Consider the following 27811-nt stretch of genomic DNA (forward strand, 5'->3'; position numbering starts at 1 on the left):
TATCTTGACCCATGTGACTCCAAGGCAGGACTATGATAATTAGGTTAGCTTTGAGTTCGTCTTCAAATCTGAAGTTCCACCCATGTGAAGTCATGTGAAGCCCATGTCATGCAAATGGCTTGTGTGCATACACGGAGGTCACAAAAATGGCATCCACGTGTGCACAGATGCCCAAAACAGGTCAGAATAGGCCAGAACTGGGCCACCGCTGTCCCTGGAGATTTCGGGGGTGGGTGGGGTGAGGAGGCATTGCTAGTGCAATTTGTAAGTACTTCTATTCACTCCCCTGAGACCTCTCTACGGTTAGGGAAGCCTCCCACACTGGCCCCTGCCCCTTTACCAGTAGGGCTTCGAGCCCATTCCGAACCGGTTCAAATTCAAACTGAACCAGGGGGATGGCTCAGAGGGGCCAAAACTGAACTGGTCTGGTTTGAATCCGATTTGCATTCGAACCATACCAGGGAAACCAGTTTTGTGCACACCATAAGGCAGACATTTAACAGGTGCAATTTCCCTAATCACTTCCTAGAGATGTCCCTGATTATTTTCTGCCTGATGCATATCAAGGCAAAGTGTGAGTGCATGGAGCCTCATTTCTACAGCCATCATCTTATACCAGACTGTACAAAGTCTTTACAGCTTATATGATGCAGAAGTTGTGGGCACCTTAACTTGCAATTTCCATTATTTTTAGAGCATGAGTGAAAATGTAAAGCATCTTAACTCTCATCTTAAACTGAAGGTTTTTGGATTATTGAATCACTGCCTACATCCAGTAGGTTTTTTGTCTGTTGATTTTGGGTATGCTTCTAGATGAGTTTTTGTTAAGTGCCTGTTCCAAACCTTTCTTTAGCTGACTCAACTGTTTTGCCATGATCCACTCCCAATAGCTGCTTGAGTGAGGCATCATACAAGATCAGCTTGGTTTGTTGTTCTTGCAAGGATTCTAAAGTTTGCTTCCTGTTTTTGTTTGTTTTCCATAAGGCTGATGAATTTGTGGTGTACAGAACTAGTCAGGTCAAAATCCAATATGTGGCTAAGGTTTGCCTTGAAGAGGAGAAAGTAAAAGAATTCAATCCTGTAATTCAGACTGATGTAGAAGACCAGGTACCTTTCTCCAAGCCTCAGTCACAGCCTGAAGGTGAGATGTGTTTCTTGTATAAAATTGTGAACTATGTGTCTTTTTTCGGAGACTTATTCTTTAATTGAAATTTAGAATACAACATTCCCCCCCCCAAAAAAAAGGTGTATAGGGAAGGAATAAGGCTTAAGGCGTGGCATCTGTACCTGTCTGTGATGTTTTTTTTAATGTAAAGGGGTCAGGGACTACTTCAGCCTCTCATCTTATTTATGGGCCTTTCCTGGCATTTCCCTAGGGCTCCATACTGTGCCAGCTCAGGACTTATGCCTACTGAGGAGGCTTGTTGGTTTTCTTCCCCAAACATAATTGTTACAGTTCATGCTCTTCTTTCCAGCTGCTCCAAGGGCCAGATTTCTCCTCTTGACAGGAAGTCCTTTCCTTCACAATCTGTTTCTTTCTCATATATCTGAAGAAGGAAATCTCATGCATGTGTCCCCCCCAGCTGGACCCTGAAGTGTGTAGTAGCTGTGCCATATTTTGTCATGGATTCCTGCCATTGTCCTGCCTATCCACCCCCAGCACAGTACCTCCAGTGACTCTTGCTGGTGTCTATCTTATGTTTCTTTTTGGATTGTGAGCCCTTTGGGGACAGGGATCCATCTTATTTATTTGTTATTTCTCTGTGTATACCGCCCTGAGCCATTTTTGGAAGGGCGGTATAGAAATTCAATAAATAATAATAATAATAAATTAGGGCCAGACAAGCTAGGTATTGTTTAGAAGATTTTATAACATTCCCCCCCCCTCCAAATGTTAAAAATTACTTTGAACCTTAAGAGCTGGGTGGACTTAAGTAATTCTCTCCTTAATTTTGTGTGTGTTTAGTTTGTGAAATACCAAGCAAAAATCTGCTGAGTGATATTACTGCTGGTCTTCTGGACAAATCTGGAAATCCAATTCCTCTTAAAGATGTTCATATCAAGGGAAGAATAATAGACTTTGTTGCAGAGGTAATGCAAGCAGTCTGGGGTTTTCTCCTAGACGTGGAGATTTTGTTGCATTTTTTTGTTGTTAAAAAAAATTCTAATGGGATATAGCTTATTGTTTAACTAGATAGCTCTGAGAAATGGAAATGTTTTGTTGGTGATTTGTTCTTCAGGGGGTTTAGCACATTTAACCTTCACTGAGGCGCTTCACACGATTGGTGTGAAGCGCCGTTCGGGGTAGTGCTCACGGGCAGGGAGTCGTCCTTGTGTGGCAGGATCGGCCGCCCACATGACTGCTGACTCCGTCACAGAGCTGGCAGGGGTGGCGGGGAACGGGGGCCAGCCAGCCCCTGGAAGTTCCAGGATGCCCCACTCAAGTGCACGGGGCATTCTGAAGAGACCTCCGGGGCCGGGAGGCTTGTTTCAGCCTCTTGGCGGGGGTCTCCTCATGTGTTGCCATGGCGTGGAGCCACACCACGGCTGCACAAAATCAACAAAACGGGGTTAGCGGATCACTCGCTCCACGAACCTTGTTTAAGGGGAGGGGTCGTTTTTGAGGTTTGCTGCTGGGAGCTGCGTGGCTCCCATGGCAGTTGGCGACCAGGGGAAATCAGGCTAGGCTCCCTTAGCCTGATTTCCCCTGGTCGTGAGAATAGCTTTACTGTCGGATATATATTTTTTAAAACTGACCTTTTCAGGGGCCAGTTAGGGCCTCACAGATGCGTAGGAGAGACTCATGTGACCAGTCTTCCCACATATTGTGCTGTCCTATTCTGAAGTATCCGTTTTTACATACGTTGGTAGACTTGCTATGATAATTTGATTTGATTTAATTTAATTTAATTATTTATTTATTATTTAATGTATTAATCAAATTTGTACACTGCCCCAAACTTTCGTCTCTGGGCAGTTAGCAATAGCATAAAACAGTAAAATATATACAAAAACATAAAACAATTTAACAATTTAAAAATCATCTACAAATTAAAACCTTAATTTTTTTTTGTTGCATCAACAATTTTTTTTAATGCATCTGAACTATTCCATAGAAAGTAATCTTTGACCATATTTCATCTTAGTAAGGCAGGTGCTGTTATTGGGGGTGGGGGAACTAATTTTAGAACCCATGGCTTGGTGTTTACCCGGTCTAAAAGAAATGTATTCATGTTTTTATTTATGTCTGGCTAAAAGAAATCCATTTATTTATTTATTTAGGTAGTGGTGTTTCAGACCTACGAAAATCAAACTGGCAGCCCCATTGAAGCCAAATATGTCTTTCGTTTGGATGACACAGCTGCTGTATGTGGATTTGAGGCTTTTATCAAAGGGAAACATATAATAGGAGAGGTAAGATTCTCTTATATTTAGCAGGGGGAGAATAACTGGCCCTATCCAACCCCAACACAGCATCCCTCCATTGCTTGTTGCCTTATGTTTCTTTTTAGATTGTGAGTCCTTTGGGGACAGGGGAACATCTTATTTATTTTTCTATGTAAACTGCTTTGAGAACTTTGGTTGAAGAGTTATATATATAAATATTCTTTGTCGTCGTCGTAGTAAGATGATGCAGGGGCAGAAGGCAGAAATAGGATGTGTAAGGAATGGCTCTAGATTGTCACGGACCCTTGAGCAACAGACCCGCATGGGGCCTTCCCCAAGTAAGAAACGTGTGTGTTCCCCAACAAGTGTGTGCTGGTCACTCACTTCTTCAATGTTTACATTGTTTCCATTATCCTTAAGTCACACTGTCCTTCATTAGCCTTCAAAGCTCTAGGAGAGTGAATAGGGCTTTAGGAGTTAGTTTGGTGGGCCCTTCAGCAATTCAAGAGCCACAGTCAGCTGTCCAACTGTACCAGATGTTGATGCCAGTCACAGAATAACGGGAGGGTGATGGAATTTCCAGCATGTGTGTTGTTTCTGATGGTTTGAACTGCATACCTTGTCTCTCGTAAACCACCCAGAAGTTTGGGGCGGTCTACAAATTTGATGAATGGATGGATAATACCCACAAAGAGCGACATAACAACATTTCAGGGGGAACTTTGTTCCATCTTCTCCCAGTAAGGAATTAAATGTCACTTGCTCACACCAGTAGAGCAATCTAGTCTGGCCTTCTCTCTCCTTAAAGAGCTAGTGTCCCTTCATAAACATAAACAACAATTTTAATAAACTGGTAGCCTATATTGTCCTGCCAAATCCCCATCTCCCCTGAGCTCCCAGATCTCTGATCTGTTGTGGAACTGGAATGAAGATTACTTTTTCAAAAATAATGAAATACTAATTTTGATACTAATTTTGAAACCATTTCAACAGGTTAAAGAAAAGGAAAAGGCACACCAAGAATACAGAGAAGCTGTCAGTCGAGGAGATGGAGCTTATTTGATGGATCAGGATGCCCCTGTAAGAGAAGCATGATGGTTTATCATACATTTTTTGAGCTCCAACATAGGGTTGGGCTCCATTTCTTTTTCTGAAACAAGACAAGTATCTTAATTGAAAGGTATAATCTGTAGATGTAAATGTGGTTGATATATTTCTCTGTTGAGAAACTAGAAGCAGCTGAGCCTGGATAGAGCTCAATTATCTATCTATCTATCTATCTATCTATCTATCTATCTATCTATCTATCTATCTATCTATCTATCTATCAAATTTATACCCCGCTCAAACTTATGTCTCTGGGCGGGATTAGGATATCACAGTGAAGCTATTCACATGCGCAGGCAAAACCGGGCTAAGGAAGCCCAGCCTGGATTTGCGTGCGTGTGTGTACTGCCGGGATCATGCCCGATCCTGTTGGTGCTTCAGCAGCAAACCCGCCTCTGGAGCCACCCTCTTAAACGGGGTTAGGCAAGCGAGTGCTCTCCCAACCCTGCTTTACTGATCGTCTGCCAGCCCCAGCTAGTACTGGCAGACAGTAGGGCTTCTGGCTGGCTGAGGGGATGGGAGGGGGGATCCCCATAATGCACCACGCACTTGCACGGTGCGTTATGGGAGCTCCGGGGGCGGGGTGATGCGTCCCCGCACCCTGCCCCTCAGAGCTACTGGCAGAAGCCAGCAATTGTCTGGGTGGCCGATTTGGCAACTCAGCAACATGTAGAGGATCGTCTGCAGGGGAGGTAAGCTCTTCAAGCCCTCCTCCCCTTGCCCCTTCAAGCCCTTCTCACAGATCACGAGAAAGGGCCTAGTGAGTTACTGCTAAAGGTTTTCAGTTTTCTGTAATTCTGCAGAAGTTCCTGATTATCCTGTCTTGCATGCATCATGCAGATTATCAGTTTTCTGAGCACTAACCTCACATATACTATTAATTAGGCAGCAGTATTGCTTGTTTAAAAATGTGCATTTGTGGTTCCATAGGATATTTTTACTGTTTCTGTTGGGAACCTGCCACCTTCAACTAAGGTCCTAATCAAAATCACCTACATTACGGAGCTCCGTTATGAAAATGGTTGCCTTTCCTTTCACCTGCCTGCTGCTGTGGCACCTTGGCAACAGGACAAAGCATTAAATGAAAACACACAGGTTAGTGTATTTAAATGATAAAATATTCCTTTATATAATGTCAACAACCCCAAAATCTCTCTGGCCCTTCACACAGTAAGGGCTGGTAAGATCAGTAAAAGAAAGGGGAAGGAGAACTATCCTTTACCATGTTTGTTACTATTGTTGATTTGCTAACATGAATTCTATTATCCACTACAGCTTTATACTTTGTATACTTTGTTGTGCACATAAATAGCTTCTGTTTTGGTTTTGGTTTTTAACTAGGAATCAGTAAGGACAGTTTCCATTAAGCAAGTAGGAACAAAGCCAGGGTAAGTATCTTTAATTAATATATAATAGAAACAAGGGCAGACATCCGGACTAGTCTAAATACACACCTAAAAATTGGACAGAATAAAATCTATGCTTGCACATATGCCTCTTATCATGCAGTCAGTTCAATGGGACTTGCTTCCTTGGATGCCTAGGATTGTAGACTTAGCCTTCTGTCTAGCTTAAACTGTAACAAAAAGCATAATTAATGCAGTAGCAGCATACTTACCTGTCTTTGGAATATATGTTTTCTTACCCATTTTTCTGCTGGTTTTTGAAGACAAAATCCTGTTACACAATGTGTGGTTTCACTTTCTCTTGACAGTGAATTCTCTTTAGAAATGTCTGTTGAGATGCCCTTCATAATTAAACACATTAGCAGCTGGACTCATCAGCTTGAAATAAAGGTAAGTTAACGTTCCTGGTGTCTGTTTTTCTGGATGGGGTGAGGATAGCCATGATTGAGAAGAATGTGACCAAAGTTAAATTTCCTCTTTTAAGAGGCATTGTTCACATTTGTACAAGCTTGTGGTGTGTATGCTTATTTTAATAACTTGCCTTTTCCACATCTTCAGGGTGGCATACAATAGGCTGGTACACATGGCCGTTAAAACTAGGGTTGGAGGTGGGCTACCCAGATTTGCATGATCGTCCAAACTCATGCATTTTCCCCCAGCCCAGGTTGCTTCTGGAAGGGTTTTGCAGCTTTTGTACCCAGGTTTTTAATGAGAGTGAAAGAGAGGAGAGCCCTCCTACCCTGATCCTTTAATTGTGAGAACCCACTTCTGCTTCTACCAACGCACGCATGGCAATCATAGAGAGCTGTGGCCAAACTGACCATCAGTAAGGATTACACTAGCCTCCAAAGCATACTGTGCTCTGAAGCCAAAGCAGCTTTGGCAGGGCTTCATCCTCCTCCTGCTCCTCCATGGCCAATGGGAGGGTGGCAGCTGATGTCAGGATGCTTTTTCAGTCTGCTGGCAATACTAAGCATGCTGGGAAGGCATAGGGGCCCTGGGAGGACCTTCTGTGGAGGGGCTGGGCTTGCAGCTGACAACTGTAGCACCAGACCCCTTGGCAGTCATGTTTTCTGCTTAGTGGGTTTGCAGAGCCCAGCTAAGAGTGATTGATGCTTGTGTGTTGTAAATGGGATAACATCTTGCCTGAGTTCCTACCCACCACAAAATGTTAGTGTGAACAAGCCTAACATTTTTATTTATTTATTATTTTATTATTTATTTTTTAAACTTATATACAGCCCAAACTTTTGTCTCTGGGCAAAAAAACATATAAAAAAACATATAAAAGGCAACTTGAAAAGCCCATAGGATGTTGCATGGTGCAGTTATCAATAAGTTATTCTCCCCACTGCAGTCTCACCACAGGCATACTCTTGCACGGCACTACTCTCGCACTGGCAAGAATGCCTGTCATTATACAGAACTAGATTCATCTGTCAGATCAAAAACTCATCTCAGCTTGTACAATCAGGTTGCAAATAACATGGGTGTTTCTGCAGCAACTAATACATATTTTTCTCTCCTCTCCCCTGCTTCTTCAATTCAGAAAACAGATTGTAAAGCTGTGGTCCGTACTGTGGAGAACAGTTCCTTGGACATTAGTGGTTTTGCAATAGAAATCCTGATTGGTAATGAACATTTGCCCAGAATGTGGGTAGAAAAGCATCCAGAGAAAGAGAGCGAGGTAATTTTTCCCATTGATAAGCTAACAACTGACCATCACATACAGAGAGAGAGAGAGAGAGAACGAGAACAGGATGCCACTAGGTCAGGGCTGCTCAACTTTGGCCCTCCTGCAAATGTTGGCTTACAGCTCCCATAATCCCTCACCACAGTGGCCATTAGCCAAGGATTATGGGAGTTGTAGTCCAAAAACAGCTGTGGGGGGGGAATTGAGCAGGCCAGCCCTAGGTATACAAGACCACACATCCCCAGTTTTGATGCACTCATTTCCCCGAGTCTTTGCCAGCTAAATTGTTAATTTAGAATGGGTTAGGAAATGCACCACTTATCTGTGTGCCTCTCGAGTAGTGGTCCATTGTTATCTCTTGTGGAAGGGAGTGTTTCTTCCCTTGATCCATTTGCCCTTTGAAATGGAGTCTGCTCACCAGCTACTACCTTATCTTGTGAAAGAGAGAGGGTGTCACGCCCTCGATCTCCGACAGCGAGGAGGAAGGGGAAGCTGTCAAGTTTCCTGCCGATTCAGGAGTGTCTGAGGGGCAGAGCCCGGCTGTCAGCGTTCAGGAAACAGCTGTGGTAGATCCAAATAACGATTTAGAGCAGGCACAGCAACCTGAGTCAGCAGAAGGCGTGGGGGACCAATGCGAAGAAGAGCAATTTAATGAAACACCAATGACTCCCCAACAGCGCAGGATCACGAGATGTAGAACGCAATTAGAGGCTGTTAGGAGGAGCAAACGCCTCTTGCTGAGGGCTGACAAGCCGTGAATTCCTACCAGCTGGGAGCTCTCGGCTTGCTCTATAAATCACATCTCCATCTTCCTACTCATTGCTGAGAATCAACGTTCATCAATCATCCTTGCCGACAGCATTCAGCCAAGCCGTGTCCGATTTCAGCAGCTCCGCTTGCTTCGTGAACTTCCTTAGCAGCTGGCCAGACCTTGACAGAGGGGTGGGCACGTCCGATTCAATCTTAGCTATTCTGACCTTGAGGCACTTTGCCCATGCTTTGATCAGGCTGAGCGGCCGGCTGTGGGTCTTGCTAAACCCAGGCAGGTGAAAAGTTCATGTGCCCATGAACTGCAGCATCTAAAAAGGAGAACGTGACCCCACAGTCCCATATACTTAGCACAATCACATAGAAGGGTACTCCCTGGGCTACCCCAAAATCAGTCAACACTCCTTAGCTGCTGTTATTGCTGGAAAGCCTGGAGGATTGATGGTGCATCAGTGTTTTCCTCTGCTTGCAGAGGGGAACCTAGGAAGCTGCCCTATACCAAGTCAGACCCTTGGTCCATGTAGCTCAGTATTGTCTGTACTGACTAGCAGCAGCTTCTCCATCTCCAAGATTTCAGGCAGGAGTGTTTCCCAGCCCTACCTGCAGATGCCAGGGATTGAACCTGGGACCTTCTGCATGTAAAGCAGATGCTGCTGTATGTCCCCATAAATGCTTAGTGTCTCAGTGCTTCTCTCTTGCTCACTTCCTCTTTCTCATTCTGCCTCTTCTTCTTCTTCTTCTTTTTTTGGTAAGAAAGCTGATTTTTAAAGTATTTGAGTAGCTTGCAAAAATAAATAAATTGGAATTCTATAATGCAGGGGTTCTCAATCTTGGGTCCCTAGGTAATGCTGGACTTCAGCTCCCATAATCCCCAACCACAATGACCATAGCTGGGGACTATGGAAGTTGAAGTCCAACATCACTTGGGAACCCAAGGCTGGGAACCCCTGCATTACAGAATTCCTATTAATTTTTTTGCAGGCTACTCAAATACTTTTAAAATCATCTTTATTAGAAGAAAAAGGAAGGAGGCTGGGGGTGATGGGGTTTGAAGTCCAACAACATTATGGTAACTCTAGTTTGAGAACTCCTTCATAATGGATAGAATTGTAATGGAAGAGAGCCACATAATTCTCTGCTGAAAGTACAACCTTATGAATCTGTTGAAGTCTGTCAGACCTGAATATCTCAGTAATAGACCCATCTACTGCCTCTGTCCACTTTTATCTTGGCAGGCCTAACTTCACCCAAATCATTGGGGTAGAATATATTTGCTGCCCTTATATACTGTTCCAGGGCTTTCAAAGTGAGAGTAACTGGTAAATGGTCACTGTCTGGGCAATAGTCAGTCTCAAAACAATCAGTAGAATATCTCTCTCTCTCTCTCTCTCTCTCTCTCTCTCTCTCTCTCTCTCTCTCTCTCTATCTATTTCTCTACGGCATACCCGTGGCTAATCCCATGCGTGGCAGCTCTCACGAGAGTTTGTGAATGAGCTGCCAGCAGGGGGAGAGGAAAGTACTAGCGCCGGTGAACAGGCTTGTGGGTGAGGGGGGAAAGAAAATGGGGTGGGGGAGAAAATAGCAGCAAGTGGGTAGGCAGGGAAGAAGATGGTGGTCGGGGAAAGAAAATGGCGGCAGTGGGCAGACGGTTGGAGGGGAAAGAAAACGGCTGAGGTGCCAGGCAGGCAGGGAATGAAAACAACGGCGGCAGTGGGGAGGGGGCTGAGAACAGAGGGGAAACCGGGGGGAGGAGGGGGGAGAACTAGAGGCGCAGATGTTCCCTCATTGTGGCTGTCTACCTGAAACCTCAGTAATCAAGGATTGTCTGCTTTGCTAATGTTCTTCATCTCCTTTATTTTAGGCATGCATGCTTATATTTCAGCCAGAATTTGCAGCACCACTTGACCCTCTAAGCACCAGTGGAGAAACTGTTATCTGCTTAGATTGCTCCAATTCCATGGCAGGTTCAGAAATCCAGCAAGCTAAACAGATTGCATTATGTGCTCTAGACTCATGTCATTCTACAACACGGCTAAGCGTTATCAAGTTTGGCACAAGTAAGAGGGTTTTTTTCCTTCCCTTTTGTGGAACTGCCTATCTTTCCCTTTCCCATTCTCTGTAATACATTTCCATGGGGTCTCTCCACTGCGTGGTTGGTTTTAGAGTCCTCATTGGATCATCCTAAGGTACAAGGCTAACTTGGCAAATAAACAGAACAATAATAAAATTTTGTTCCTTTGGCTGACTATTTCTGATAATGCTCTAAAAATGTTAAGGACTCCATCTTCAGGCAAACTAGTGTTGCTAAACTGCTGCACAATACGATGTTTAATATAAGCATATATGAATTTATTTATCATATTTATATACCACCTGATATGTGTATCTCTAATTAAAGCTGAATTAAAAACATCTCTCTGTATATTTCTCTAAGGTGTACCTTTCGCTAATCCCATGCGTAGCAGCTCTCACAAGAGTTTGCTAGTGAGCTGTTGGCAGGGGGAGAGGAAAGTGGTGGTGGCGAACAGGCGGGCGAGGCGGGAAACAAAACGGCAGCGGGCGGGGAGAAAATGGCGGTGGTGGACAGGGAGAAAGTGGTGGCTGCTGGTGGCTGGCGTGGTGGCTGGCGGGGGCAGGGAGAAGGCGGCGGGTGGGGGGGAAAGCGGTGACAGTGGATGGAGAAAGCAGCGGGCGGAGTGGGGAAGAAAGCAGCGGCAGGCAGATGGGGAAGAAAACGGTAGCGAGCGGGCAGGGAAAACTAGAGGCGCAGATGCTTTGCTCCCGGCCCAGCTAGTATAGCTGTAAAATTATTATTATCTGACCATTAGAATACAGTGGAACAATTAAATCAAGGGCATAACTGTATTTTGGTAGTTAAAATAATAATAATAAATCAGACATACACAATCACTGACTGTTTCCACTGACTAAAGATTTTCATATGAATCATCTGGTTTAAAGTCAATTAAATTTAAGTAAATTGTATATTATGGAACCCTCAAGTGCCTTTTTGAAAATATTGAAAGCAGTATAAGATACATTGCAGTTTTGTAGTAAACTCTACCTCTTGCTGTTAGAAGGAAAGGCTGCTTTAAGTATTTTCTTGTTGACATGTCTGTGCCTTTCAGTCTCATGCCACTGATTGAAATGTGCCTCATCAGTTAATCAACTTAAATAAATGCTGTGTAGTCAGTTAATCAATTAAGACTTTTTTTTCAATTTTAAACATGCCCCAAATTAACGGGACACCAATTTGGAAGTTTTCCTATTCTCTCCCGCTACTTTCTAAAATGATGCCTGCCATCTCCCTTTCTTTTCTTTGCTTGTGAGCAGTAGGATGGAGAGACAGGATTGAATCTAGGCTCAGAGCTCTTTCTTATGCCAACACTATTGTTGGTCCTCACCTCACTTTCCAGAGCACTCAGCTCAGCAAGGAAAGTGGACACTTAGCCCACTCACTGCCAGGGCAAAGCATCATACCAGATGCTTCCAAGCAGGCTGTATGCTCCGTTTCTGCAGATTTCTTTGTCAGTAAGCCCTGCTGAGATTGATGGCTGACATCCTGACTAACAAAGCACATGTAATTTGAGCTTCTGCAGGCACACAGTGGGAGCCTTCACGGAACTCCCTCAATCTTCTAGCATGTGCACTGTAGCGCAGGAGCCCATATACTTCCGAGCACCAGTGGCACACCTAGGGATTTTGGGAGCCCAGACCTAAAGGACTTTGGAGGCACCCCTTCCCCCATGAGCCCCCCCCCCTTTAGGGGAAACTGGAAGCCTTTTTAAAAAACAAACCTGCATTTTGCTGCGTGCCCATCCCTCTCCTGTCCCTGGGGAGCTTCCAGCTCTCCTGGGGGCCTCCCCTGCCACCTCCTGCCATGCTGGTCTCTTTTGTATGTGCCACCATGTGTGCTGCCAAGGGGTGGGGGTGGGGGGTGAGAGCCAAGCATGTGTTCTCTGTGGTGGCAGCGGCAGCTAAGCCACTGGTCCCGCCTGCCTGTCCGGGCCTGCTAGAAGCTTGAGCACGGGCAAGCCACTCCTGCACAATATGAGTCTCAAGCGCCGCAAGCCCGTGACATCACAGATCAGGCCCACTTGGCTCTCGCCCCATCCCCCAGCCGTGCACATGGTGGCACTCAAGAAAGAGATCAGCACGACTGCAGGGAGGCTCCCCAGGACATTTGTAGAGGCCCCCTTCCGGTGCTGAGGACCAGACTTCATCCCGGAAGTCCGATCCAAAGAGCACCACTGCCAGGCACTCCATGCACTCCAGTCACACTCTGTACAAACTGACCCTCAGCAATGTGTTTCTGATCTTCTGGAGCACTTCCAAAGCGCAGGCAGAACTCAGAAGTATGAGGGCGCTTTGCACAACAGTGTGCATGCTAGGCAGCTGAGGGAGTTGTGCGAGGGATCCACGGCTGCCCTCAGCGGCTCAAAGCCCATGTACTTTGTTAGTCAGGATGTCAGCCAGTGTGCATTGTTTCTAAATACAGAGAGCATTTTTCCTCATAACTATTAGATATAGAATTATCTAAACTGAATCAATTAATTGACCAAAATTTATAAAATTAAGTGATAGACATTTCTTTAGTCAGGTGACAACTCTAATTAAAACATTAACTGATCTATTTTATTTTGGTTTTTTAAGAAAGTTCTGTTTTTCTATATAGATTTCATAGAATTTCCTTCCAGTCCTGACGACTTCACCACAGATTGCGCAGCTCTGAAGGCGTTTGTTAAGGTTAGTAAATAATAATATTTTGTGCGTCTGTGAGTGTTTTTGCAGTGTGCCAGGACCCATAAGCATCTTCATCGCATAACATTTGCTATCTTAAAAGACAAAACTGTCTTTATTAACTTACATGTTTAACTGTGTATTTATTCCTTTGCAACAATTCTGTGCTGCATTTTAAGATGGTTTATATCATTTCATTTATATCCCATCCTACATTGTGTGTGTGTGTGTGTGTGTGTGTGTATGTGTGTGGTCTATGTGTGTGTAACTGGTTTCTATTATTTCATGTATATCCCATCCTACATTGTGTGTGTGAGACTCAAGGCAGCATACATCAGGTTTCTAGTGCTTGTTCTCCCATCCAGGTACTGACTTGCTTAACCTCAGCAAAGCTGCAGTCTAGGCCTTCAGACCATGCCCTGGAACATAAAACCTTTGAAGGAAACAATTCATGTCAAGAATAGAAGCACATTTCCATTATAGCCCTCTTTAGAGTAAAATCCTAGGCCCTCTTGGTTTAAGGTTAATGCACATTATAGCTTTAAAATACCAGTTAAGCAGGTACTGGAGTAATGGTGTCTCCTGACCATTCTTTTCATGTCCTTGTTGATGTTGTCTGCTCTCCACTCCATCCCAAAGGAGGACCCATAGCTCAATGATAGAGAACAAGTTATGCATTTAAAAGGTTCCTGGTTCAATCCTTGGCATTTCCACTTTTTAAAATGTTGGATAGCAGTATTGAGAGTGACCTCTGCATGAGATTTTGGAGAACTGATGCCAGTCATGGTAGACAGTCCTGAGACAGATGGGCCAGCAGTCTGCCTTGGTGCTCAGCAGCCCCATATGAACGGTACACTTAGATCTGTAGGAATTAAGAGGATTTACTAGTACTCAAGATGTAGAGTGATTTGCACAACTCAAATTGTTAGACCTAATCTGACAATTTTATTCTGCTGCATTTTATTTACTACACTTTCATCCCACCCTTCCTTCAAAGAGTTCAGGGAGCTATATGTAGTGGTTTCCCCGTCCATTTTATCCTCACAACAACCCTGTGAGGAAGGAGAGGCTGAGAGAGGGCGACACAATGACATGTTCATTTGGAAAGTTAATGGACAAAACTCAAGGGAGTGATTGGCCACCGTTATGCAGAATTGGTCACCAGTTGGCTAAAAGCAACACAATGATATTTGGTTGATATCAGCCATCTAAAAATACCCTTTATTGTTAGCTTTATTCTTTTTTCTTTCTTTTTTTAATGCTTAGTCTGCTAAAGCCACAATGGGATACTCTGATTTATGGAAGACTCTACGTTACTTGAATTTGCTATACACTTCTAAAGGCAGGCGCAACATTCTTCTTATATCTGATGGACATATTCAGAATGAAGGCCTCACCTTGCAGATGGTGAAGGAAAATGCACAGCACACCAGGATATTTGCATGTGGAGTTGGGTAAGTGCAGATTGAATGATACTGGTTTGGGGTTCAGGGAAAATTGTAAAGCACATTTAATATGCCAGTCTGTAGGACTGGCTCTTCCATGGGACAGTTCCTCACCTGGAAATGTGGGATATTTCTAGCATCCAGCCAATTGTCAGCCATCTTATTTACAGAGGTGCTTTTAGCCACGAACCTTTGGGATCTGGCCTGTGGCTTCCTGCCTCCTGGGGGCCTCCAAATGTTCTGGGGGGCCTTCCCAGAGCCCCACCACACCGATATTTGCCATTTGTGTGGCTGGGGGGGTGGCGGCGAGCTGAGTGTAGCAGGCCTCTCCATGTGGAGGTGGCGGCGGGTGCAGCAGCTGGTGGGCCTTTGTCTGGCTGCACTGTAGAAAGCCTGGACAGAAAGGCCCACCAGCCACTGCGTCCGCCACTGCCTCCTATGCTCGGCTCACCCCCTGGCCACGCAAATGGCAAATATTGGCAGGGCAGTGGCCGCGGGGTAGGGCGAGTGCAGGGCAGCGGTGGGGCTCTGGTGAGGTCCCCCAGAACATTTGGAGGCCAGGCAGGAGCATTGGTAGGGTGGCAGCAGCAGGTTTGGTTTTTTAAAGCAACTTAAGTGGGGTCCTCGCAGCCAGGGGGTGGGGGTGGCCCTTCAGGTCCAGGCTGATTTTGGACCTAGGTGTGCCACTCCTTATTTATTATGTTTTTGAAGGCTAATTTATTTCAGTTTAGTTTTGTGTATGTGCCTTTGTCCTGTAAAATATAATGCTATGGAAGTATAAAACCCATTTTTGATGTGGCAAGATGGAGAGGAGCTGCAATGTAAGGAAATTACTTTCATAGACTCAATTCATAAGTAATGGGAAAATAATGCTTTCTTGCTATGAGAACAAGCCTTTGAATACTGTACACATGAAAGGAAGAGAATAAAAGCTTCCTCTTTAACTCTTGATTAAACCACAGTTTCCCGTTACGTATGAACTTGGGGAACCACAGCTTCCCATTATGTATGAACTTGGGAAACAGTGGAAAACCACAGTTAGATAACAAACATGGTTTTATCACAGTTTGGTCCTGGTCTTATGTATATAATGGGAATCTGTGGTCAAACTGAAAGGGAAAGGGTTAAGTCTCCTCCTCTTGCATCCAGAGGAAGAGGAGAATGGATGGGGGAGTACACAAACCCATGACTCTGAGGCTCATTACTTCTGAACTGGGCCATTGTATGTTTTCACACTGCTTTCAAACTTGGATTTTGGGGCTTCCCAGTTTTGGAGACAGCCTGGTGGGTGAGTGTGTGTGTGTGTGTGTGTGTGTGTGTACGCACGTGTGCACACTCACATGTGCGTACATGCATGTATGCACTGTTTGGGTTAGTTCTCTCATGTGACAACATATAAAGCTGCCTTATACAGAATCAGATCATTGGTCCATCTAGCTCAGCCATTTTTACTGGCATCATCTCTCCTAGTCTTTCCTAGCCCTGCTCCTTGAGATCATTTTAACTGGAAATTATGGTGACTGAACTTGTGACTATATATGTATACTTTATACATGTAGAGCATATGCTCTGCTATTGAGTTATGGTTCCTCCCAAATGTCTAGGCTAGTTTTGCCAAGCTTCCACTAAAAATAGTAAGGACAGCTTTATTGGTTATCATCTGTAGTCAAATTAAGTATGCACAGGGTGAATTCAGGCTTCTCGGTTTGATTTTCTGCTGTAACTTTTAAAAACATTTAGAACTTTCAACTTATTTAAAAGCTTTTCAAATTATATTAGCCCCACAGCTAATCGTCACATGCTGAGATCTTTATCCCAATATGGAGCTGGAGCCTTTGAATATTTTGATGTAAAATCAAAGTACAATTGGAAGAGAAAGGTAAGTATTTATTTGTGTATTGTTTTTCTATTGTCACAATGATGTTAGCCATTTTTGCCTTGCAGACAGTCTCCCTTGGGTGAAGGTTTTTTGGCTCTTGTGTTATGTTTCTTGTAAGGATGGTGATATAGCGTGCTGAAATAACAGCTGTTTCCTAGAGAAAAGAGAAATGTGGTGTCATACAGAACACCTGACTCATATGAGTTTTTGATGTTCCTGTGCTTGTGATATATCACCACGTCAACCGGAGTGACACTAGTTGAGACATTTATTCTGTCATGTTGGATTTTAATAGCATGTAGTTATTTTAACCCTATATTGGGCACATTATGGCTGTTGCTATGGGATAAACTAATGACTGTCATCTGAAGGCACCTAATACAGCCTTCTTGATGAAGCCAAGCAGGTCTGGGTCTGGCCAGTGTCTGGATGGGAGGCCACCCAGGAACCCTGTCTATACCACCCTGAGTTCCATCACGGAAGAAAGAGATTGAAACCGAGTTCTACCTTGCCGGTGCAGAGAGATCTCATGTTCAAAAAATCATGATGTTCTTGGTTCATTGTTACCTTCCACCTTTGATGAGAAGAGTGGGAAAGGGACATAGGAGGCCAGAGTGCACTCCCAATATCATCCTAAACAGATTACTGGGTGCAGAGTATGGAAGGAGCATGCCCAAGGTCTTACATTGCCTATTCTTTTCTTACAGCCCCTTCCAACCACATACTGGAAGGGGATATGCTACTTTTGTGTGAGCAGTACTAAAGAACAGATATATTTTTGTACTCTGTTCTCATTTACAGTACTCACAGTACTCATTTAACATGTTGACCACAAAAAATAACTCCTTCTCTGAATTATCTAGAATTGTATCTCTCAGGTTTGAGCATTTGTATAACCCATTTAAATATAGTACAATCTGCTTAGTGCAATGACCTACAAAAATAATGTATCTACAATTCTAGAATTCTTGCGTGTGTTTTTTTACCTACGTAAAATGACTATAAAGATGAACATATATTCATTATCCGTTTGTATCTCTGCATTCAGATAGAAAATCAGACAACTCGAATGTTTTCCCCAGGATGCAGTGGTGTTTCCATTAAATGGCAACAGTTTGATACAAGTGCACCTGAACTAACATATGCTCCTGCTCAGATACAGTCTCTGTTTAATCATGAACGTCTTCTAATCTATGGATTTATCTCCCACTGTACTCAGGTAATAAATAATGCAAATAATTATTTTGAAATATCAAAGAAGGATTATAACCAATTGCAGGGCCTCATATAGTGCCACAAATTACATTTTTCCTCTTTCAAGTGCTTTTCATTCATTCATTCATTCGATTTCTATACCGCCCTTCCAAAAATGGCTCAGGGTGGTTTACAGAGAAATAACAAATAAATAAGATGGATCTCTGTCCCCAAAGGGCTCACAATCTAAAAAGAAACATAAGATAGACACCAGCAACAGTCACTGGAGGTACTGTGCTGGAGGTGGATAGGGCCAGTTACTCTCCCCCTGCTCAATAAAGAGAATCACCACGTTAAAAGGTGCCTCTTTGCCAAGTTTGCAGGGGGTTTGACATTATTCTCACAGAGTAGTGTGCATGTTAAATTTAGGTGAGAGCACAAAACACACATAGATTTTGCAAGGAAGATGCCAGAATATGACAGTAGATTCTGCTGGCTCCATCCCGTGAATTTGTGCTATAGATTGCATGTGAAGTTTAGCAAAACACTGATCAGCTGGGGTAGACTTGCCTCGGGGGGGGGGGGTGATTCCTCCTGACACTGAATCCCCATGATTTGTAACTTCCCCAAGAAATAGGTTATGAATAGCACAGTATCCAGTCACCACCCAAAAAGCCCATCCCTTTCAAAGGGAATTTGAGTGGTTGTGTGGACAAGACAAATAGATGTGAGCTAAGTTGAGGTTGAGCTTCAAGGCTAAGGCGAAGCACTCAAGAACTGCAGTCCTGAATCGGTTGTCTTAACTCCACTACCTTAGTACTGCCCTTCAAACTCTTGAAGCTAATGGGAAATAGAGATCATGACCCCATGGGAATAAGCTGCAAGTGAGAACTAGTTACATATCTCAGTTGGGAGTCAGGAAGGCTGGTGTTTGTAGCAGTGGTATGACTAGCCTTTTCAGATAATGACTTCCAGGGCCTGACTGAGTACTAGGTGTGCATGACAGAAGCCCTGGGATTGCGGGGCAGGAACCTGGCTCAGAGACAGACTTGTATTCTGATTATTTCTTGTTTACACAGTCAGACAGGTGTTATTGACTGGTTTGTTTTATCCAGACATCGAGTCCTTCCCAAGGACCTGGGATGGCTGAATTTTATCATCAATACTGTTGGTTATTATAGATATCATCGCAAAATATAGGCTGTTCCCAGTAAAGCTGCTTTTTGTAATTGGCTGATGGTGATTTCTGTGGCCCCTATGGTGTTGAGGTGCTCTTCAAGGTCTTGGAACTGCACCCAGGGCGCCAATTACCACTGGGATTATTTTGGTCTTTTTCTGCCACAGCCTTTCAATTTCAATTTGTAGATCTTTGTATTTGGTGATTTTTTCTATTTCTTTTTCTTCTATTCTGCTGTCCCCTGGTATTGCTATGTCGATTATTTTAACTTGTTTTTCTTTCTTCTCGACTACAGTTATATCTGGTGTATTGTGTGGCAGATGTTTGTCTGTTTGTAGTCGGAAGTCCCATAATATTTTCACATCTTCATTTTCTACAACTTTTTCAATTTTATGGTCCCACCAATTTTTGGCTACAGGTAGCTTGTATTTTTTGCAGATGTTCCAGTGTATCATCCCTGCTACCTTGTCATGCCTTTGTTTGTAGTCAGTCTGTGTGCTCTTTTTACAACAGCTGATTAGGTGGTCCACGGTTTCATCTGCTTCTTTACAAAGGCGGCACTTGCTGTTTGTTGTTGATTTTTCTACTTTTGCTCTTATTGCATTTGTTCTTAGTGCCTGTTCTTGCGCAGCCAGTATTAAACCCTCTGTTTCTTTCTTCAAGCAACCATTCTTAAGCCATTGCCAGGTCTTGGTGATGTCTGATTTTCCACTTATATTGTGCAAATATTGACCATGATCTGATTATTATTATTATTATTATTATTATTTCTTGTTTACACAGTCAGACAGGTGTTATTGACTGGTTTGTTTTATCCAGACATCGAGTCCTTCCCAAGGACCTGGGATGGCTGAATTTTATCATCAATACTGTTGGTTATTATAGATATTGTCGCAAAATATAGGCTGTTCCCAGTAAAGCTGCTTTTTGTAACTGGCTGATGGTGATTTCTGTGGCCCCTATGGTGTTGAGGTGCTCTTCAAGGTCTTTTGGAACTGCACCCAGGGCGCCAATTACCACTGGGATTATTTTGGTCTTTTTCTGCCACAGCCTTTCAATTTCAATTTGTAGATCTTTGTATTTGGTGATTTTTTCTATTTCTTTTTCTGCTATCCCTTGGTATTGCTATGTCGATTATTTTAACTTGTTTTTCTTTCTTCTTGACTACAGTTATATCTGGTGTATTGTGTGGCAGATGTTTGTCTGTTTGTAGTCGGAAGTCCCATAATATTTTTACATCTTCATTTTCTTCCACTTTTTCAATTTTATGGTCCCACCAATTTTTGGCGACAGGTAGCTTGTATTTTTTGCAGATGTTCCAGTGTATTATTATTATTATTATTATTTCTATTTTATTTATTTTTTATTTTATTTTTGCATTTATATACCGCCTTTTGTTAAAAAGATAACCCCAAGGCGGTGTACAAAAGTTAAAAACATACAATAAAAAGACAATAAAAACATCATGTTAAAAATATAAAAACATAAAAACAGGCATAAAAACAATACAACAAATACAACAAATAAAAACACAAAGAAGCTGCAGTAGAAAACGATCATGTAAAAGCCTGGGTAAAAAGCCAAGTCTTTAAAAGCTTTCTAAAAGCCGTGATGGAGTCCGAGGAACGAATGGCCACTGGGAGAGCATTCCAGAGTCTGGGGGCAGCAACAGAGAAGGCCCTGTCCCGAGTGCACGACAGCCGGGCCTCCCTCATTGTCGGCACCCGGAGCAGGGCCCCCTCAGATGTCCTTGTCAAGCGGGCAGCAACCCGTGGGAGCAGGCGGTCCCTCAGATACCCCGGGCCCAAACCGTTTAGGGCTTTAAAGGTCAAAACCAGCACCTTGAATTGGACCCGGAAACGAACCGGCAGCCAGTGCAGCTCTTTCAAAATGGGGGTGATATGTTCCCAACGGCCAGCTCCGGATAAAACCCTCGCTGCCGCGTTTTGCACTAGCTGCAGTTTCCGGATATTCTTCAAGGGCAGCCCCACGTAGAGCGCGTTACAGTAATCCAGCCGCGACGTGACTAAGGCGTGGGTAACCGTGGCCAGATCTGCCTTCTCGAGAAAGGGACGCAGCTGGCACACCAGCCGAAGCCGTGCAAAGGCACCCCTGGCCACCGCCTCCACCTGAGCTTCCAAAAGCAGAGCCGGGTCCAGTAGTACCCCCAAGCTGCGTACTTGCTCCTTCAAGGGGAGTGCAACCCCATCCAGAACCGGTAAAATCTCCTCATCCCGATTGGCTCTCCTACTGACCAACAGTACCTCCGTCTTATCCGGATTCAATTTCAGTTTGTTAGCCCACATCCAACCCATCACGGCCTCCAGCCCCCGATTCAGGACATCCACCGCCTCCCTAGGATCAGATGACAAGGAGAGATAGAGCTGAGTGTCATCCGCATATTGCTGACAACTCAGTCCAAATCTCCGGATGACCTCTCCCAGCGGCTTCATGTAGATGTTAAACAGCATGGGGGACAAGACCGATCCCTGCGGGACCCCACAGGCCAACGGCCACGGGGCCGAGCAGTAGTCCCCCAGCACCACCCTCTGAACCCTCCCCTCAAGAAAGGACTGAAACCACTGCAACGCAGTGCCTCCGATTCCCATACTCGAGAGGCGGCCCAGAAGGATACCATGGTCAATGGTATCGAATGCTGCCGAGAGGTCCAGCAGAACCAACAGGGACGCACTCCCCCTGTCTGGTTCCCGGCGTAGGTCATCCACTAGAGCGACCAAGGCAATCTCAGTCCCATACCCGGGGCGGAAGCCAGATTGAAAAGGGTCCAGATAATCCGTATCATCCAAGACCCTCTGCAGCTGGGACGCCACCACACGCTCTATCACCTTGCCCAAAAAGGGAAGGTTAGACACAGGTCTATAGTTATCCAGGTTGGAGGGATCAAGGGAGGGCTTTTTTAATAGTGGTCTTACCACCGCCTCCTTAAGGCACGATGGCATCCTGCCCTCCCTTAATGAAGCATTAACGATCACCTCCAGCCATCTGCCTGTCCCCTCCCTGGCAGCTTTTATTAGCCATGAAGGGCAAGGGTCAAGAGCGCACGAAGTCGCCCGCACACTGCCCAGGATCTTGTCCACATCCTCAGGCCGCACCAACCGAAAAGAATCCAACACAACGGGACCAGATGGTACCAAAGGCACGTCTGCCGGAACTGCCAAAACTCTGGAGTCCAGGTCAGCACGGATGCAAGCGACTTTATCTGCAAAGCGACAGGCAAACCGATCACAAAGAGCTGTAGATGACTCCTCCCCCATTGTCTGGGGGGATGTGTGGAGCAAGGTTTTTACCACACGAAACAGCTCTGTTTGTCTGCACTGAGCAGACGCAATGGAGGCGGAGAAAAAGCATTTCTTCACCGCCTCCACCGCCACGGAGTAGTCCCTAAAATGGGCTCTAGCCAGACTTCAACTCCCATAATTCACAACCAAAGGCCACTGGGGCTAGGGATTATGGGAGTTGAAGTCCAATAACATCTGGGGACCCAATGTTGAGAATCCGTGCTCTAGATTACAGTCAATCCTTTTTTGTACTGGACTATATCCAGTAAACGGTGGCTGGCTTCCTAACTAAGTTACTGAATGGAAGTGCTAGTCTTCAGTAGTCTTTTAAAGTAAACCCTGAGTAGTACTAAGGAGTAACAGCTTGGGTGTCAACCACTTCCATCAGTCTGTGGGTTAATTATAAGGAACTCATGGCCCTCCAGACATTCAATACAAAAACCAATGCCGCGAAACTTAACTTGATTGGCGTGTGTGTGTGTGTGTGTGTGTGTGTGTGTGTGTGTAAGTGTAATCTTTTGCCAGCGTTGCTGGCACTGTGGGAAATCCAGGAAGAATTTGTCCTGTCCTGTGAAATGCTCATCTTAAACTTTGTACACCCATTTGCTTTGTTGGAATTGTCCTTTTGCCAATGCAAACTTGGGCTGTGCGTACTATAGCTTCAAGAGGTATTGATAACTATAATTGTTCAATTCAGACATCACACGTAATCATAGTTGGCACAAATCATGGCTTGCAAACCTCCTTCAAATCTGATTCATCTTCTGATATGCTTGCCAATCATAAACTGTGATTTCTTCATTCAGCCAACCCATGGTTCAGCTTCTTTTATGATGGTTTGGTGTAATGTCTAAATTAAGCCAACTGTTAATCTCCGCTTCAATTGAATTTGAAAATGAATTAACCAGTATTGTGGATCACTATATTAAGGTAAACAATAAATATGATAAATACTGTAAGACAGTTTAGCAGCTGTCAACTGTATCAGGTAACATTCGGACAGAAGCAGTTCAGTTTTTGTGAAGCCAAGATACCAAACATGCTGTGTGTTATTCAGAGAGACTGAGAGATAAATATGCCTACTTATGTCAGTTAAAAACAATATATGATATTCTACTGTATTCTCAGTGGCCATGGGAAAATACTAAGTGGATATATTTATGTGTATAAAAAACTGCTTTGTTTGACATGGAGTTAATATTATGGCACAGAAGAAAAGTTAGAAGAAAATAAATATGTTTTTGTTCTTTCAGGCCACTTTAAATGCACTAATCGATAATCAAGAATTGCAGACAGTGGTGTCTACAACTGAATTGCAGAAGACAAGAGGAACTGTGAGTTAGGCAGAGACTGATAATATATTTATATGTTAAAAAGTATACCCCACCTTTCAGCCGCAAAGTGTTCCCAAGGCATCTTACAATTTAAGGTGTTTTGGGGCATCTTGAATTTAAGAACAACAAAAACAATAAATAAAAATCCATTAAAACAAACAATGCCATATAGTTGCCTACCACTTTCATGATATCTAAGTCAGAGTCTACAGAAATGTGGCAACTAGAAGCGCTGCCATGGAAATCCTACTGCTTAATCTCAGATGGGTGCATGCTGACTGAGACCAGCTCTACCTTCTGACTGATTTTCTCTTTCTTGTGTGTGGGGTGGGCAATGCATTACTATTTTCTCTGGAGGACCTGCATCTATGCATGAAGACCAATATGTCGTCTTCTCTTTGACTCCCTCCTCCTGGAGTCCCCAACACCTCCAGTGTGGGTGGCTGAAGGCCCAGCATGACCAAAGGATGAAGAAGGTAGTGCGTTTACAAATATAAATATTCATCATACCGTATTCGTCTCTCTGGATGCAGAGACATTGTTTTCTCCTTCTGCTGGGTCTCGAGTGCTACATTTTGCTGACCTAGCAAAAGAAGCATCTTCAACTCTCATGGACCCTACAGAATGATAGAGACTTCCCCACTATGACCCATCAAAGTGACAGGAACTTTGCATCTACACAATAAAGGCCACTTTCCTGAAATTAGAGTCTTTGATATCTGATCCTGAAATTAGAGTGCTTAAAGATTCATATGATCCAGTAAATAACATGGAGATGTTTTAATATGCATAATATTTTCAATCATGTTGGCTTTTTAAAAATCTTTCTTCCCTATATATAGATGATCCACAAACTTGCAGCCAGAGCCTTCATTAGGGATTATGAGGAAGGGATGCTTGATGAGAATGAAACGGAACATGAGGTATGTTACCAAAAAACAACAACAAAAAAAACCAACCCTCAAAACCTTATTGGACACTGTATTTGTGGCAATTTCAATTAGGGCTGTTAACAAATTAGTGGAATACTAGTCAATCAATCATAGGAGGATGGCTTAATGAATGTATTTCAATCAATCTGTCAGTTGATTAATTCTGCATGTGTTTGCGTATTAGTAAAATAACCATTCTGTAGGGAAACACATTCTTTCTGTCTTTACAGTAGGGGATGCATGCAGGTGTGTCATAGCAAGCATCATCTTAGAAGAGGTCATGAGAGAGGAACGCTCCTTTTAAAGTGTCTCCTGTCACCTGCAGCTGAGAAATAATGATTTTTTAAAAATCTGCTTCCAGTCAGCTTCCAGCTCTGTTAATAAGAATGAATAATAATAATAAACAACAACTTTATTTCTTGGATACCCCATAACAATTTTTTCTCTGGGTAGCTCACAAAGTAAAATCAATAAAATAACAATGGAATAAAATGTACAATTAGAATACTTAAAGCAAAACAAAAGATTACAATAAAATAAAGTTTTTAAAAACTTTTTTAAAAGCCGTTTAAAAATGCCTGGGTGAGCAGAAAAGCCTTTACCCGGCATCTAAAAAGAACAAAATGATTCTAAGTGAGCCTCACTAGGGTGGCTATTCCATAAACAGGGTACCATCACTGAAAAGGCCATCTCCATTGTAACCACCCACTTCACCTCCTACCAATGAGGTGAGGTGGGTGGTTACAACTGGCAAGAGCACTTGAAGAAGATCTCAGGGTCTGGGTAAGGACATAGGGGGCAAGGCACTCTCTCAGGTAACCTGCGTTCAAGTGATTTATGGCTTTAAAGTATAAAACCAGCACTTTGAATTGGGCCCGGGAATGGCCTGGTAGCCTGTGCAGCTGACAGACACTGGTGTGATATGGTCAGAATGTCAAGCCTTCTGTTTTCATACTGTCTTTACTAGGGCATTGATTAATCAGTGGTGCAATGCTTTGGATAAAGCTGTCTCAGTTTACTTCATCTTGGAGAATCTTTATATATATTTCTCTAAGGTGTACCTGTGGCTAATCCCATGTGTGGCAGCTCTTGCGAGAGTTTGCGAGGAGCTGCTGGATAGCGGTGGGGACAGGCGAGAGGGAAGAAAATGGCAGCGGCAGCAGCCAGTGGGCGGGTGAGATTACGACGGCGGGAGGGAGGGAGGACAGACAGGGGAGATAAGAGTGGTGGCAGGAGGGAGGGCAGGGGAGATGGTGGCGAGAGGGAAGGAGGGCGTAACAGGGTTGGCTAATTACTGATGGTATTTATCACTATACCATCTTAAATATTCATATTCTTTTCATCCATGTGGTTCCAAATGGTCTCCCATCCAAGGGATTGTCCCAACCAGTGTTCCTTCCAACAGGGATTCCTAGATGTTGACTACAACTCCCAGAATCCCCAAGCAAAGGCTTTCTTCCAAAGGCTGGGGATGCTGGGAGTTGCAGTCAACGACATTTGGGAATCCCTGTTAGGTTGGGGCCAGCGTTCCCTCTATCTCTTTAGCTTTAGCAATGCTGCAGCATACATTGCTCCTTGACCATTCATTCAGTCCTTAGCTACTTTCAGAGGGCCCTTTTCAGAGGGCCAACTGGTCTTGCTGGGGCCAGAGGCTGAGGTTCAGTAACAGGAGGTGGAAACATTTAGATTAAATAAACAGCTTCTTCATACTGCTAGACATGTCACAGACTGTTCAGCTAGAACCATGGCAAGCTCCATAACCTTGAGGCATCACCACCAGAAAAACCCCAGTTACAGGTAAGCAACCTGATGTTTATCTGTCTTTACATTTAGATGAAGAAGCAGATGTTGACATCCCTTATCATTAAGCTCAGTCTTGAGAACTCCATTGTGACCCAGTTTACAAGTTTTGTAGCAATTGAGAAAAGGGTATGTGCGCTTATTAAAATATTATATACATTCTACCTGTCAGTTTTAAAATGATACTGTAAAATAAGCTAAGTGAAAATTTTGTTATCGTTTTTATTGATTTAATGTTTTTAAGACAGAACAAACAAGGACCATAGTATGCTTCACAATCCAAAGAACTATTCCTATATTTTGTGCTCTCCGGTGAATCGGCAGCATTGCTGTCCTCCTGGGAAACCAAATTCTTCCCATTCTCAGTTTTATTAGTAATATGCTTGTTTCTGTTCATTTAGAAATAGGGAGATAGGCATGAATCTATGTGGAGTGCAAGTATGCCCATATTTTCATTGAAGGAGAATCATGGGTAACACATGATTCAAGTCTGATAGAGAATACACAGAATAACGGTGTGTCTGTCCTGATAAGTCTCTGTCCTTATCAAGCAAGATGATAATTCATTCTGCAGCCAAGGATGTGCTAAATCATCTTCACACTTCTGCTCTTCTTGAGGATGGGGGTGTTCACAGCATTCCCCTCTTTTCCAGACTAATGCCAGTCCTCATTCAGTTCCAACTGCAGGTTTAAGGAGGTTCTGTAGTAGCAGGGCCGGTGCCAGACTATTTTGCGCCCTAGGCAAACACACTGAGACTCTACACTCTGCGCCCCTCTGAGGTCTGTGCCCTAGGCAGCTGCCTAGTTGGCTTAATGGTAGCACCGGCCCTGCCTAGTAGGCCTTTCCCCCACCATGTGGCTTCCTATCCGCCCTCACCCTCGGACTTAGCAGGCAGCGGTGGCAACAGTAACACAGTGGCAAGAGGTGGAGGATGGAGTGGCAGGTGGCAGGCAGTGAAAAAAGCAGTAGCGGAAGGAAGAGAAAAAGAAGTGACAGAAAAAGCAGGCTAGAGCATGTGAGCTACTTAATTCCCCCGGTCCCAATACAGTGTCACTTCAGGGTGACACAGTGTCAGGACTAGGCAGTGGGGAAATTAAAATGGTGCACATGCTCCAGCCTTCAATGCCAGGGGAAATATTAATAGGCCTGGGGTGGGGATGGAATTGGGGCCTATGTATCAGTGGCATCCTTTAGAAGCATTGGGCCCTCAACATTTGCCCAAGGCTGCTGTGTGCTGATGTTGGACCTATCCTTATTGGAGCATGCTTGGAGCATGCATATGTAGCAACTGGTGAATTCATTATCTTGCTTTTGAAGATTAAACAGGCATATTTCCCATATTGTAATTCTGTGGCATTTGTCATTTAGGATGCAAATGAAGACCAGATCGCGGATACTCTGAACATTTTGGAGCTTGTAGCTAAGGAAAATGTAGACATCTTACCATACATGCAATATCAGCTACCAACAGAAACCACTGAGTATCTTCTCCGTGTAAGTGTCTGGAGCCTATAGAACTAGTTCACATCCAGACTACCAGAACAAGTATATAATGGAGAGCTGTGTGGCCATTGCAGCAGCCTTCCCCACTAAGGCTGCATCAATCACGCAATAAGGTGGTGGATTTCAAGATGCCTCCCCTCCCGTCA

At 43.9% G+C, this 27811-nt stretch overlaps 1 protein-coding gene and 1 long non-coding RNA gene across 11 annotated transcripts in view; one reads left to right on the top strand and one right to left on the bottom strand.

Annotated features, from left to right (window-relative positions):
• Positions 1–27811, top strand: part of PARP4 (poly(ADP-ribose) polymerase family member 4) — a 124530-nt gene that overhangs the window by 46792 nt on the left and 49927 nt on the right. For all 10 annotated transcript variants that reach the window (XM_053307714.1, XM_053307719.1, XM_053307715.1 and 7 more), the window contains exons 14-30: positions 985–1141; positions 1967–2091; positions 3283–3414; positions 4381–4467; positions 5425–5589; positions 5836–5882; positions 6209–6290; positions 7450–7587; positions 10223–10418; positions 13037–13107; positions 14368–14555; positions 16326–16425; positions 17474–17644; positions 23349–23429; positions 24272–24352; positions 26195–26290; positions 27531–27656. In XM_053307714.1, coding sequence (XP_053163689.1) covers positions 985–1141; positions 1967–2091; positions 3283–3414; positions 4381–4467; positions 5425–5589; positions 5836–5882; positions 6209–6290; positions 7450–7587; positions 10223–10418; positions 13037–13107; positions 14368–14555; positions 16326–16425; positions 17474–17644; positions 23349–23429; positions 24272–24352; positions 26195–26290; positions 27531–27656 — 2043 coding nt within the window. The remainder of the gene's footprint in view (positions 1–984; positions 1142–1966; positions 2092–3282; positions 3415–4380; positions 4468–5424; positions 5590–5835; positions 5883–6208; positions 6291–7449; positions 7588–10222; positions 10419–13036; positions 13108–14367; positions 14556–16325; positions 16426–17473; positions 17645–23348; positions 23430–24271; positions 24353–26194; positions 26291–27530; positions 27657–27811) is intronic.
• Positions 16519–23990, bottom strand: LOC128350080 (uncharacterized). The gene is made up of 3 exons (XR_008319145.1): positions 23940–23990; positions 23483–23538; positions 16519–16579 (listed from the first exon to the last, which is right to left on the bottom strand). It is a non-coding gene; the product is annotated as an uncharacterized LOC128350080 (long non-coding RNA).

The sequence above is a fragment of the Hemicordylus capensis genome, chromosome 3 (assembly GCF_027244095.1).
Source record: "Hemicordylus capensis ecotype Gifberg chromosome 3, rHemCap1.1.pri, whole genome shotgun sequence".
Taxonomy (NCBI): domain Eukaryota; kingdom Metazoa; phylum Chordata; class Lepidosauria; order Squamata; family Cordylidae; genus Hemicordylus; species Hemicordylus capensis.